This window comes from Nicotiana attenuata, unplaced genomic scaffold (genome assembly GCF_001879085.1).
Source record: "Nicotiana attenuata strain UT unplaced genomic scaffold, NIATTr2, whole genome shotgun sequence".
In the NCBI taxonomy this organism is placed as follows: Eukaryota; Viridiplantae; Streptophyta; class Magnoliopsida; order Solanales; family Solanaceae; genus Nicotiana; species Nicotiana attenuata.
In genome coordinates, this window is record NW_017674091.1 from 60,065 (window position 1) to 73,296 (window position 13,232).

Sequence of the window (13,232 nt, forward strand, 5' to 3'; positions counted from 1 at the left end):
TTAAGTTCTAGCATGGTGGAATTTGTCCAGTTGCTTTTAATTTTCAGAATAGTAGAATACTGGGTTGAAGATTTTGCTGTCCTCGGTTAGTGGCGAATTGTTCGACCAACAAAGTTTCTATCATTTAAACAAGTGGATGAACCTTTAACCTCTGAAGATGTTCATTATTTAGACAAGTCCATGGTGATTTTGATTCTTGCGCTCCTGGTTGTTGTGGCTATTGACCACTTTAAGATAATAGATGGTTCTTTGGGAAAATTAATAATGTTCCGTGTAAAGAATTTTATAGAAGGTGGAAATCTCTTTGTGGCTCTTAGGAGGAAATCATATGGTGGCAACACTGATCTATTAGGTTGCGAGTGAAGTTGATGCAATAGTACTTGGTTATCCGTGTGGAAATCATTGGTTAAAAAAATATGGAGTGCCCTGTCATCTTCAGATGGTGTTGCAGTTGCTATTCATAGGATTGGGACAACAATTCAACAATGCAAGACGAAGAGTCATGCTTTGAAGAATACTGGTGCATTGGCTTTTGCAATTGTAGTGGTGTTTTTGGAGCGTATGTCAGTTTTTATAAATATCATTAAATTGGACAACACAAGTTTAAGGAATTCCAGATTTATGAACCTTGAGGACAAGGTTATTTGAAGAGGGATGGAATGTAACGATTGAGGAAAATTGGGATCAGGTCTTACTTTATTTTAACTTTATGTCTTTAGAGTCCTAAGTTTATCTAATGTCATTTTAGTCCCTTTTTATTTACCTTATAGTCCCTAAAGCTGGTTGCAGTTGGAGTTGCCACGTCTTAGGTTTGTTACAGTGTTTTTGGATCTTGTTAAATACCTTGTATTGGCATTTGGCCAGGTATCTGAAATGAAAATCTAAGCTTTTCTTCTTTAAATTTTTGCTTTCTTTGTTTCTTTTTCTTTGCTTAATTCATGACGATTCCAACATGGGAATCGATACACCGGTGGCTCCTAAACATTATACGTAAGTCCACCTCTGGTCATGGAGGTGATTTAATTTGATTAGGTTTTAGTTAGGATGTGCAGTTAGGTACCAATTCCGTACAGCTAGTACGCGGTCGACTTCGCTAGTATTCTTCCCAATTAAGAAATAAATATACATAAATTCACGTTCTTTATTTCTTATATCAAAAGGAATTTGACATAAAAATATAATTCTAATGATCATGGAGAAATGATTGGAAAGGACTAATAGAGGAGTTCATACGAACAGAATCTATCCTTTTTCGTAAAGGGAAACAAAAGTTAATGGTAGAATATCCTAACAATTCCAGCACTACTTCGATAGTGCATTACCATACATATATATGTTAAGCTAATGCACTAAATATTCTAGTGATTATTAATCCTTATATTATAAATCTTTATAAATGTGTTGCCAGCAGCAGATGTGACCTTTGAAACATATATTATAAGGTCCGTTAATTAGGTTGGCTGGTAAAGATTCTGTATCCTTTCTACAACTGGCACGCGGTCTTATACATACGGAATTAAAATATGATATTTTTTCTATTTGAGGTTGTCAAGGAATGGTGGTGATAGGGCAAAATTCCATGAGAATACAAAAAGGAAATTCCTTTTTTGTCTTAATTAATTTAATTATAGTTATAACTATATGAACGAGGTCTTAATATGTTTATCCAATCATTCGGACTACGAGGATGCTAGTACAACTATCTACATAAAACTATATGGCTTTAGTTTTGCAGTATGCCATTGAGATATGCTAAATTAAATGCTAGTATAATATTAGAATCTTGATATCATTATTTTAATTAGTGTGTATTAATTCCAATAACATATCAGTATTCTGGTTTATTTTTATCTGAAAAATAAAAATTCTTATTTCTCCCTCCACCCTTGTTAGTATTCCACCTCTGTACAAGGCACAAATTATCAATCGTGATCCTTAATTATTTATATAATGGGATACTTTGATGTACTACAAGGCTCAAATTATCAAGGATAGCCCAAGGAGTTCTGAAACCTGTGCTAAATTCGAGCGATAGCACAACCAGTTTAATTTTTTAGTTAGTTTTGAGACCCATTGACCTAATATGTTTGGAAAACATTTGAAATATATTAAGGAAGTTATAATTGGGATCTCTTTTACTATAAATCTCATTCATAGTGAGAAATTTCTCTGTTTCTGCTTCCGGCTAGAATGTAAGATTGGCCAACGACCCTAGTTGAATACCTGTATTATTTCTTTTTCTCTGTTTACTCTATGTGTAATAGTTTTTTTTTTTTTTTTTAATTTTCCCTCCCCTTTATCCCCTTTGTTGGAGCTAATTCTCTTTTGGTAACTTGAGCCTACGGTCCTAAGGTTGTAGGTGGGGCCGTGGGGGTGTTGACCACCTGAGCAGCCCCTCTTGTATGTATGTAATCGTTAATTTGCTAGTTAACCCACGGTTATTTTGCTAGTTAACCCACGGTTATTTTGCTATATATTTCAAATATGATATTGTAAAAGTCATATTTAAGAACATTTTGTGAAAGGCTTTTATGTCACTGTCCCTTAGACTCTTACTATGATGGACTGGTAAAGCTAATTAACACAAAGGTTTCCTTAACAGAAATGTCATCACTCATATAAAAATGTATACGTTCCTTTAATAGGTTTTGAGCAGACAGTAATACATTAAGTCTCAGTTCTAGTTGCAGATGGACTCAAAATTGAACTAAATATACAACATGATATCATAGTTAAACAAACAGAAAAAAAAAAGTTTGTAAATTTAACCATAATATATACTCCATCTCATATATAGAGAACGAACTATTTCCAAATAATTAAACCGCAAAACCAGAGATTTTCCTTCCAATCTTGTGTTGCAGAATCTTCTGTAATTCCTCAGCGCGACAAGGAACTTCAAGAACACCCTTTTGTACAAAACCATATTCATCTTCAGCTTGCTTCAGTAAATTCAAGAATTTTGGATTTGTGAGCCAATGCAGCTCCACAACAAACCTCTTTGGTTCCTCCTCTGGATTGACTGAAAAAACAGCAAAGTAACCTTCTTTTACATCATTTGGCACCACCTCTTCATCATTCGCTCTCGGCGTTTCAATAAATTCCACAACAGCTTGAAATCTACTGGAATATTTGTGAATTAATTGAAAATGATTCTTGAGCTTTCCCACAATCATCTTAGTCTTCATCATTTTTGAGCTTATACTAGAGGTTGAATTTGCCATTTATTGATAATAATGTTGACAATTGTATTTGTAGTAGGATATGTTAATTTTTGCTTTATTCCAAAAAGAGTTTAGGGAGGCAATTTATAGAGATTGCACCTCCGAATCAAGAAGGAGAGGAAGTTTCTAAGATGCTGTGTATAGGAATGCTTTTGCTATTTTTGTATCATTAAATGCAACACATATTGAATATTATTCTGTCTTCTCTTTTTAAAAAAAATTAATTTTCATTTATAAAATGGAAACGCGGTACCATGATATGATTGTAAGTTTATAACAGCTAACCTCCGCATTAAAAAATTGGTCTCCTCCGTTGTACCTTTGTCCGTACAATACAAGTAATTCTACATATATATTAAGGGGTAGTTTTGTTCACATACTATTTATGCACTGAGATATAGATCAACAATTGTTTGTACGAAAATAAAAATGAATGGATTGTTATCAGGTGAATGTAATATAATCACGAGGAATAATAATGTAGGGAGTGCTTACATTTGTATCGGTCAGAAATCTGACCAATCGACCGTCGTGGTATCGACTCCGTCTCAAGTACGCTCCCCAAAGCAATGACCAGTGAACCTGACCTCGCCCAATCCGCATCAAATGCGAAGCAAGCGTTGAGGTCGCCCCCTCTACCTGGTCGACCAAAAGAAGGTCCAATGGGCGTGAGGCCCCAACTATAAATAGGGAAGAAAAGAGTTATTTAAAGGGGGGCTCTCCAGATATTTTAAGGGATTCTCTCTCCCTCTCTCTCTCTCTCTCCTTCTCAAGAAAGGAAAAGAATATCCCTTCTCCAAAAAAGAAGAAGCCCCGGAAGAGGAGAGATAAACGGATTCCCTGAACCTCTCCCAAAAAAAGGCAGGATCGATCTGGAGGATAGAAAATGGATTACTATTCTCTGAACCTCTCTATGGAGAGGCAGGGCCAATTTTCATGATCAATAAAGTCTCTTGAATGTCATCTCTATTACGTCTGCTATCCTATTGCTTCAGTTCTTAATTCGGTATTAATTATGGTTGGCTATGATTTACCCCTTTTTATACATTTGATTGATTTGCTTAAATATTGTTCGGCGCAACATTTTAAGTCAAACAACATTAAGGGCATTGTTTGTCTTTAAATATTTTTATTGCTAATGCACATATTACCGGTAGTTGGCACTAGTACTCTTGTATTCTCGTATTCCTTAATTTTGGTTATTACATGTTTTGTCATTTGCTTCCGCTAGCTTTTATCTTGTTGTTGCTATTAGTTAGTTATTGCTTCCTTTAGTGTTCTTGAGTCGAGGGTCAATCGAAAATAACCTCTCCACCTTCATAAGGTAGAGGTAAAGTATGCATACACAACCCTCCCTAGACCTCACTTGTGGGATTCCACTGGGTTTGTCGTTGTTGTTTGTTGGGCTATCTAACTATCTAGCCTCAGGCCCAATAAGGAACATTTAGTATCTGGGCTGGCCACTAGCCATTATTTTATTTTGTACATAGCCACATTTATATTTTGATTAGTTTTGGCTCTTTGTGTAAATGGACCTTGTATGTAAACAAGCTACATATAAATAGAAAAAGGCTGAATGCCTAATTAGTTTTTCCAGCCATAAACATTGTATTTCTTCTTCTTCTCCTTCTTGAATATTCCGCAGATTTCTAATCTTCATGTTCCTAAATCCTCACTCGATCCAGGATGTTCACATGGTATTAGAGCGTGGATCCTGATTGATCTCGTCACGCTGAATCGAGTGATGGTACCCTCGTTCAATTTCGAGAAAATTCAGAATCGTTTATTTTCTCTCTCTCGCAAAATATTTTCTTCGAATTTCCTGCAATCTCCAGCTTATATCTTCAATATCTCGGTCGATTTGAGGTTTTCCTTTGGTTTCGAGTCAGAGACTGTTGTTGTTGAAGCTAGGGTTCAAGTATTGTTTTGAAGCTAGGGTTCGAGTTCACCGTCGAAGTTAGGATTTTTGATTTGCAGCCTTCAAATCCTGGTTTTTCTGGAGATTCTCGTGATTATCAAGGCCGTGCTCTTTTCGGTTGCAAAAGAGGCTGGTAATATCGTTTCTTCTCAAAATTTATGTTTTACGGTAGAGCTGTTGATTACTCCTTGAACTTTGAGGGTTATTGTTATGATATTTTGTGTTTTGGTGTATTTTGGATTGTGAAAATGGGTAGTACTGACGGAACCATTGATTCCTCTAGTCCAATGTTCCTTCATCCCTCCGATGTCCCTGGGATTTCCTTAGTTCACACACCTTTCTCGTGTACTGGATTTGGTGGGTGGAAAAGAAGTATAAATTGTGTCTTTGTCTGCTAAGAATAAAATTGGTTTTGTAGATGGTACTTGCCCCAAACCTGCTGATAATTCCCCACACATTAAACAATGGAACAGATGTAATAATATGGTCATTTCTTGGTTGACCAGTTCACTTTCTCCAGAAATTGCTGAGAGTGTTCAGTATTCAGAAACTGCTAAAAGCATATGGGAACAATTAAATAAAAAATATGGGGCAGTTAATGGGACGAAGATTTTTGAGATAAAGAAAGAACTTGCTTCCACTATGCAAGGAGCTCTTGACATAGCTTTCTATTTCAACAAACTCAAAAAATTATGGGATGAACTAAGGGTAATGCGTAGTAATAAAATAAATGCTTGTGCATGTCCTATTAGAGCAGAACTTCTGAAAAAGGAAGAAGAGGATAGAGTCCACCAATTTTTAATGGGTTTGAATGAGAAATATGTTGGATTAGGAGTAACATTTTGATGATGCAACCACTCCATCACTTGATAACACCTATAACATTCTGTTACAAGATGAAAAACAAAGACAAGTAAATCCTGGTTCAAATTTCAGTTCTAAATCTGCATCTTTTAATGTGTCTGGCTTCAACAACAAAGCACCTTTTGCTCAGCCTCAAAGACAATATACTCAAAGGATTAATTTTGACCAGAGTAAAGGGAACCTGAGTAATCTGTTTTGCAAATATTGTAAGAAGCCTGGACACTTAGTTGATAAGGGTTACAAACTTCATGGGTTTCCTCCTAACTTCAAGTTTACCAAAGGCAAGAGAATTGCAGTCAATGTGACTACAGAAAGTGAATTTTCCAATGATTCCAACCCAAACTCATCTGGTTTCACTCCTAATGTCAATAGTGGTATTATGGTATCTTCTGAGGGTCAAATGTCTTCAATACATGGTCTAACACAGCAGCAGTACACTCAGTTAATGAATCTGCTTCAACAATCTCAACTGTCTGAGTCAGTTACTTCACCTCATATCATGGCATCTGCCAATTTTGCTGGTATATTGTTGTCTGATTCTGTAGTGTCTGGTTCTAGTTCTTGTATGCTGACACAAACCACCAATCCTAGAAAATTAATTTGGATAATTAATTCTGGTGCCACTGATCTCATGACATCAAATAAAGATGTCCCTTTCAATATAACTCCTTTAACTATCCCTTATCTTGTATCACTTCCAAATAGATATAAAATAAAGGTCACTAGTACAGGATCTTACTCTTTAAATGAATCTAACAATTTGCACAATGTCCTTTATGTCCCTTCTTTTCATCACAACTTAATATATATGAATAAACTAGTACAGCAATTGCGTTGTATAGTTATGTTCACTTATATTGGATGTTTTATCCAGGCCCATTTTCTGAAGAAGCCTCTGGAGCTTGGTAGAGTGGATGATGGACTCTACAAGGCAGAGTTTCCTTTAACATTTCTCCCACAAAATTCGATTACTGAAAACTTCAGTTCTTGAAGCTTAGTTTCTGATCTTTCTGTTCACAATCTAACATCTCTAAATACTTCCATTTCCACTTGTAATAAAGCTGCTCAAAAAGACATGGATATTGTTTGGCACCAAAGACTTGCACATGTTCCTTTTGTGAGAATGAAATCTATTTCTGCTATTTCTGTTTCTCCTAAACAATGTTTTCCTTGTAATGTATGTCCCATGGCTAGACAAAACTAGATTGCCCTTTCCTGACAGTAGTATTCAAACCGATAAACCTTTTCAACTCATTCATGTTGACACTTGGAGACCCTATCACACTCCTACTTACTCTGGTTGTAGATATTTTCTAATAATTGTGGATGATTTTAGTAGATCTACTTGGACTCACCTAATGGGGTCTAAAAGCAATGCTTTTTCTCTTCTCAAAGCTTTTGTTCTCATGGTCAAAACCTAGTACAATATGACTGTTCAATCTATTAGAAGTAAAAATGCATTAGAACTTGGGTCCAGTCACATAGCCATTTCATTCTTCTCTGATAATGGCATCATTCATCAAACTGGCTGCCCACACACACCACAACAAATTGGTGTGGTGGAAAGAAAGCATAGGACATTACTTGAATCATCTAGAGCTCTTCTGTTCCAGTCCAAGCTACCACTCAAGTTCTGGGGTGATTGCCTATTATCAGCCACTTACATCATCAATAGGCTTCCTTCCAAATTACTCAACAACAAATCACCTTTTGAAATATTACATGGAAAAATCCCATCTTATTCTCATCTAAGATCTTTTGGTTGTTTGTGCTATGCAACTGTCCCAATTCCACAAAAGGGAAAAACTTAAACCAAGGGCAATGAAATGTGTATTTCTAGGATATCCTTTTGCCAAAAAGGGATACAAGCTATATTGTTTAGATACTCACAAATTTTTCAATTCCAGAGATGTTGTCTTTCATGAGCTTGTGTTTCCCTTTGATACATCTTCCACTTCTTCATCTCATGCCATACAGTCTCCTAGTCTTCCTCCCAGTCCTGCTTTGGATCCTTTTAGTGACACTATTGTTCCTGTTCCTGTTCCTACTAATGAAGTTACTCCTAACAGTCCTTCCTTATCCTATCCCCTTGCATTATCTTCTGATAATGATATTACTCCTACCTCTACTTCTCCAGCTACCTTCTACTTCTTTGTCAACTCTTGCTTCTCCTCCTCCTCCCAATCCTGCTTCACCTACTATCAGTGCTGATACAATTCCTTCTATTCTTGAATCTCCTACTCCTCCCTTAAGGAGATCTGATAGACCACACCATCTTCCCTCCTATCTACAAGACTATAAGTGTCAGCTTCATGTCTCCTTTTCTTGTTCTTCTGTTCAGCCTGTTGAATTTGAGCCTTACACTTATACTCACGTAGCACCTATCCCATCATGGCAAGATGCAATGAGAAAGGAGTTTGAGGCACTAGAAGCTAATAATACTTGGGATATTGTTGAACTACCTGCTGGGACGAAACCTATTGGGTGTAAGTGGGTATATAAAATCAAGTATAGAGTTTGTAACGACCCGACCGGTCGTTTCGAGTGCTAGTGCTCCGTTCAGCAGTCGGAGGCCATGAACAGCTTCATTTCCGGTATTATGACTTGAACGCGTGGTCGGAATTGAATTTCGGGAAGTTCGGAGTTGATTTGGGAAGAGAATCCTCATTTCGGAAGCTTAAAGTTGAAAGAATGAACTAGGATTGGAATTTTGAGTAAACGACCTCGGAATCGGGATCTGAAGGTTCCAGCAGGTTCGTATGATGATTTCGGACTTGCGCTTATGCCCGGATCGGGTTTTGGATAACCCGGGAGCGTTTCGGCGCCTAATGTGGAAGTTAGCATTTTAGAAGGAATTTCTAAAGTTTGGCTTGAAGTGCATTTAGTGTTATCAATGTCCGTTTGGGATTCTGAGTCTGGGAATAGCTCCGTATGGTGATTCTGGAGTTGGGAGTGCGATCGGAAGTGAATTCGGAGGTCCGTAGGTCATTTTGGAGCCATTTGGCTAAAGATAGGAATTTGAAGGTTTTTGAGAAGTTTGACCGGAGGTTGACTTTTTGATATCGGGGTTGGAATCTGATTCCGGAAGTTGCAGTAGGTCCGTAATGTCAAATATGACTTGCGTGCAAAATTTGAGGTCAATCGGACGTGATTTGGTAGGTTTAAACATCGGAAATAGAAGTTGGAAAGTTCAAAGTTCATAAAGATTGAATTGGGGTGTAATCCGTGATTTTCGTGTTGTTTGATGTGATTTGAGGCCTCGAGCAAGTTCGTAATGTATTTTGGGACTGGTGGGTGTGATTGGTTGGGGTCCCGGGGGCCTCGGGTGGATTCCGGATGGTTAACGGTTCGAAAATGGATTTTTTGGGAAGGCTGAGGTTTGTTGATTGTTGGTATTTCCGCTTCTGCGGAAATGGGACCGCAGAAGCGGTAGAGGGAGCCGCAAAAGCGGAATTGTTCGAAGGTTCGTGGACCGCAGATGCGGTCAAGGTTCCGCAGAAGCGGGACCGCATCTGCGGAAGTGTATCGCAGAAGCGGAAGGGGCCAGGCCCAAGGAAGCCGCAGATGCGGCCAAAAGTCGTAGAAGCGACATCCGAAGAAGCGGAAAATGCACCACAGGTGCGAAAATCGCTGGTGGCAGAGGGGTTGTTTTAAAGTCGGATTTTGCTCATTTCACCCCTTTTCTTCACTTCATTTGGCAATTTTTGGAGAGCTTCAAAGAGGGATTTCGTCATCTATGTCAAGGTAAGTTACTCCTACTCATTACCAAGTTAAATACAAGATTATATCATGGATTTAGGCATGAAAATTGTGGGAAAATTGGTGTTTTTAGATGAAGACCTAGAAATTTTATAAATTAGAATTTAGCCACGAATTTGAGCATGGAATTAGGAGTAAATTGTATATTTGAGCTAGTAAAGCCATGGGTAAGCTTTATCTTCGAAAAATTTCGGATTCCGGGCACGTGGGCCCGAGGGCATTTTGGTCATTTCACTAAGCGGAGTTGGGAATTTGTATAATTTGAATTGTTAACGAGTATTCGAGTATGTTCTCATTAGTTTGTCGTTAATTGGCTAGTTTTGGTGCAATGTGCGTCGGTTCAAGCCTTCGGAAGAATGTAGAATGCGGATTATGAGTCTTCGGAGCGAGGTGAGTCTCCTTTCTAACCTTGTAAGAGGGAATTGTCCCCCTAGGTGAGATAATTGATTATGTGCTCCTATATGTGGGGGGCTACGTACGCACGAGGTGACGAGAGTCCGTGCGTAGCTACTATTATGCTATTGTCCGGGTAGATAGGACCCAAAAGCATGTTATACTTGGACTAATTGTGAACCCATGGATAGCCTGAATTGCTTAAATTACATTGAATTAGTAAGTAAATTTCTAAAAGGACTAAACTTCATTTCTTAAAGGTTGTTAAAGGAGAATTGGTATTATTCGGATAATTATTCCCCGATAAATTCATAATTGGCTACTTGAACATGTATTTTATGTGTACCTGCGTCGCATGCATGATTCCCGAGCAGGGTATGTGTTTATTTATGGAACGGGCCGAATGCCTCGGCAGATTAAATAGATGCATCTATGGTTCGTGCCGTTCGACCCTCGGCAGTGCACAGTTTATATTTCTGTTGGATCGGGCCGTCGCCTCGGTGTGATTTGCGCATGTTATTTGTCGCTTGAGAATTTTTAAACGTGAAATTTGCTCGTCGTGGCTTGATATAAATTGAAAAGATAATAAAGAGTAAATCTTGAAAATCCTTTGTTAATTGTTAAAAGGTGTTTACCTGTTTTACAGCTTCGTGAATTAGAACCTGCTATATGAATCCATGATTTCCTCACACATTTAGTATATTATTATTGGACCGCTAGTGAGTGTCCAGGTTGACCATCTCGTCTCTACCTCTTCGGGGTTAGGCGGGATACTCACTGAGTACACGTTGATTACGTACTCATACTACACTTTTGTGCATTTTTGTTGCACATGTATATTTTACATTTGATAGCATCACGGATGATTTGGGGACTATGTGAGCTGCATTGTTCTAGGCGACCCGCAGCTAGTGTAGTTCCCTTCCCGTACTTTATTTATTTACTTCCGGTCCACTGTACTTCGGACAGATATTGTATTTTATTTTCCTTATCAGTAGTTGCTCATGCACTTGTGACACCGGGTTCTGGGATGGTTTTTCGAAAGATGTGTAGTAATAGTTATTTCTTAATTTGAATCAAAACAGAGATTGTTTTATATATGAAAAATGGAAGGAAAACCCTTAGATTTTCTAAGGTATTAAAAGAGGATTTAATTGATAATTTAGTTGGCTTGCCCGACAACGGTGTCCGGCGCCATCGCGACCCGTAGTGGATTTGGGTCGTGACAACATGGTATCAGAGCACTAGGTTCCTAGGGTCTCACGAGTCATGAGCAAGTCTAGTAGAGTCTCGCAGATCGGTACGGAGACGTTTGTACTTATCCTCGGGAGGCTGCAGCACTATTAAGAGTACTTCCCTTCTTTGTTTCCTTATCGTGCGGTTCAATTCCCTTGAGGCTTATGCCTTATATTTCTTTCTACTCAATCTTACGCAAGCGCTGTAATAAATCGAAGATTGAAGGATTGCAATGGCACTACAAATGTGGTGCGGGATGATTCTCCCGGTATAGTTGATTGGACTGTTATAGTCGCCTTATGGAAGGATATTCTAGTGTTCAGCTCAGTAACAGAACTTCTAAGAGCCTTGAGGCTAGGCACAGGTTGCCATAATGCTATGAGCGATTATTCCGCAGTGTTGTTGTGATGGTAGGGTGTTTGCCCACGTGTCGGGGCAGTGAATGAATTGAAGGGAAGTTTACTCAGTGTGTAATCAAGGGATTCCGTATTTTATTCTCGGCAGGGGAAGCCAATCGAACTAAGGATGGTCAGATGTGGACTGGTGGAAGTAATGAATCGTGGTAATTGCAAGTGTGGTGGAGTTCTCCTCTACATGGGGGTGTCGTTGTCCTAATTGAACGCTTTAAGTTTGTCGGTGTTATAATCTGCTACAATTCTCCTTATGGCGGGATATTGTGAAATACTATTGAAGATGCAACCGTCAGATATAGCATGGTGCGGTGGTTTAGGATTGAACCAGCATTTTAAATGTTGGCGGTTCGAGAAAGATGACCTTCGGAGGGGTTTAAGTCAGTAGCGATCTGTGGATTCAAGTTCTATGAAGAAGAATTTTATTAAGGCAACAACTGAGCAGCAAGAGATGAGAAAGACATATGGGAAGTGTCAGGCGAAGTTTTAAACTTCTAAAAGGTCAGGCTTGGGGAGCACATGCCGAGCAGTTGATTAAAGAAGTGAGTTTGCCCAAAGTGGGAGAGCAGCAGAGCTACGTAGGGGCTTGGTAATGAGAAAACTATGCACCTTAAGGGAGTCTGGAACGACTTGAGAATATTGGTGCTGGGTTATTGGCGTCTTCGGATCTAATTTGAAGTAGGGATTCTTGTGCGGTCTGGGATTTAATATAACGGAAAGGAGCCGCTTAAATAAAGGGGGATGTAGCATGACTTTGAAGTGGAAGGATGTTGTTGCACACATAATGAATGTCCACGAGGGGTAAGTGAACTGCTACAGCTAAGGAGTGAGCTTGGACTCAGGAGAGTTATTCCCTGTGAGCAGTTTGGCGGTCGCGTGGTTGGCGAGGCTTCTGCGAAGAGTTCTACGGGTTATGCAGCAAGGGGAACTGTTGAGTGAATGTTGTTAATGATTTAGAGTATCAAATTGGGTTTCTACAGTAAGATATCGAGAATGCTGGCGATTGATTGCGCAAGGTTGTATCAATAAGAGATTAAGAATCCTGGTGAACTCCAGAGTTTTGTAATAGTGGCTTCAAGCTAAGTGGGAGAGTCCCACCGCCTATGAATGGGTTGCATGGTTAACTACTCGTGAGGTTTCCGGTTATTTGCATACTGGGGAGTTATCCCGGCTACGGAAAAATACCATAAGGAGTAATTGGAGCAGAGGAATTTTTTTAAAGATGTGCTATGGTTGGCCTTATGGGCTCGCGTTCGAACTTGGGAAAGAATTCAGGACTTATGCCTTGTATAGAAGCGGGTTTAAAGGGGAGCAATTCTGCCAGGTGCTTCATTGAGAGGGTATTAATGTGCTAGAAGGTTCATGGAGTTGATTATATACGGGGACCAAATCAGGAGCGGGGTGGCTCTCAGCAATGGTCTCTAGTAG

General features: G+C 38.9%; 2 protein-coding genes across 2 annotated transcripts in view; one reads left to right on the forward strand and one right to left on the reverse strand.

The window, feature by feature from the left end:
* Positions 1–2,819: 2,819 nt before the first annotated feature.
* Positions 2,820–3,224, reverse strand: LOC109217991 (auxin-responsive protein SAUR32-like). The gene has a single exon (XM_019382300.1). It carries the CDS (start codon positions 3,222–3,224, stop codon positions 2,820–2,822), a length of 405 nt encoding a protein of 134 aa, XP_019237845.1.
* A 569-nt stretch (positions 3,225–3,793) lies between these two features.
* The window catches only part of LOC109217992, a 16,246-nt gene continuing 6,807 nt past the window's right edge, over positions 3,794–13,232 (forward strand). The window contains exons 1-8 of the mRNA XM_019382301.1: positions 3,794–3,892; positions 4,870–5,142; positions 5,202–5,275; positions 5,649–5,947; positions 6,039–6,724; positions 6,881–6,942; positions 7,914–8,061; positions 8,144–8,492. Of these exons, the coding sequence (XP_019237846.1) occupies positions 3,794–3,892; positions 4,870–5,142; positions 5,202–5,275; positions 5,649–5,947; positions 6,039–6,724; positions 6,881–6,942; positions 7,914–8,061; positions 8,144–8,492 (1,990 nt within the window). The remainder of the gene's footprint in view (positions 3,893–4,869; positions 5,143–5,201; positions 5,276–5,648; positions 5,948–6,038; positions 6,725–6,880; positions 6,943–7,913; positions 8,062–8,143; positions 8,493–13,232) is intronic.

What these genes read in the sequence shown, in the direction of transcription:
- LOC109217991 (XM_019382300.1), bottom strand. Translation starts at nt 3,224, where the DNA reads ATGGCAAATTCAACCTCTAGTATAAGCTCAAAAATGATGAAGACTAAG.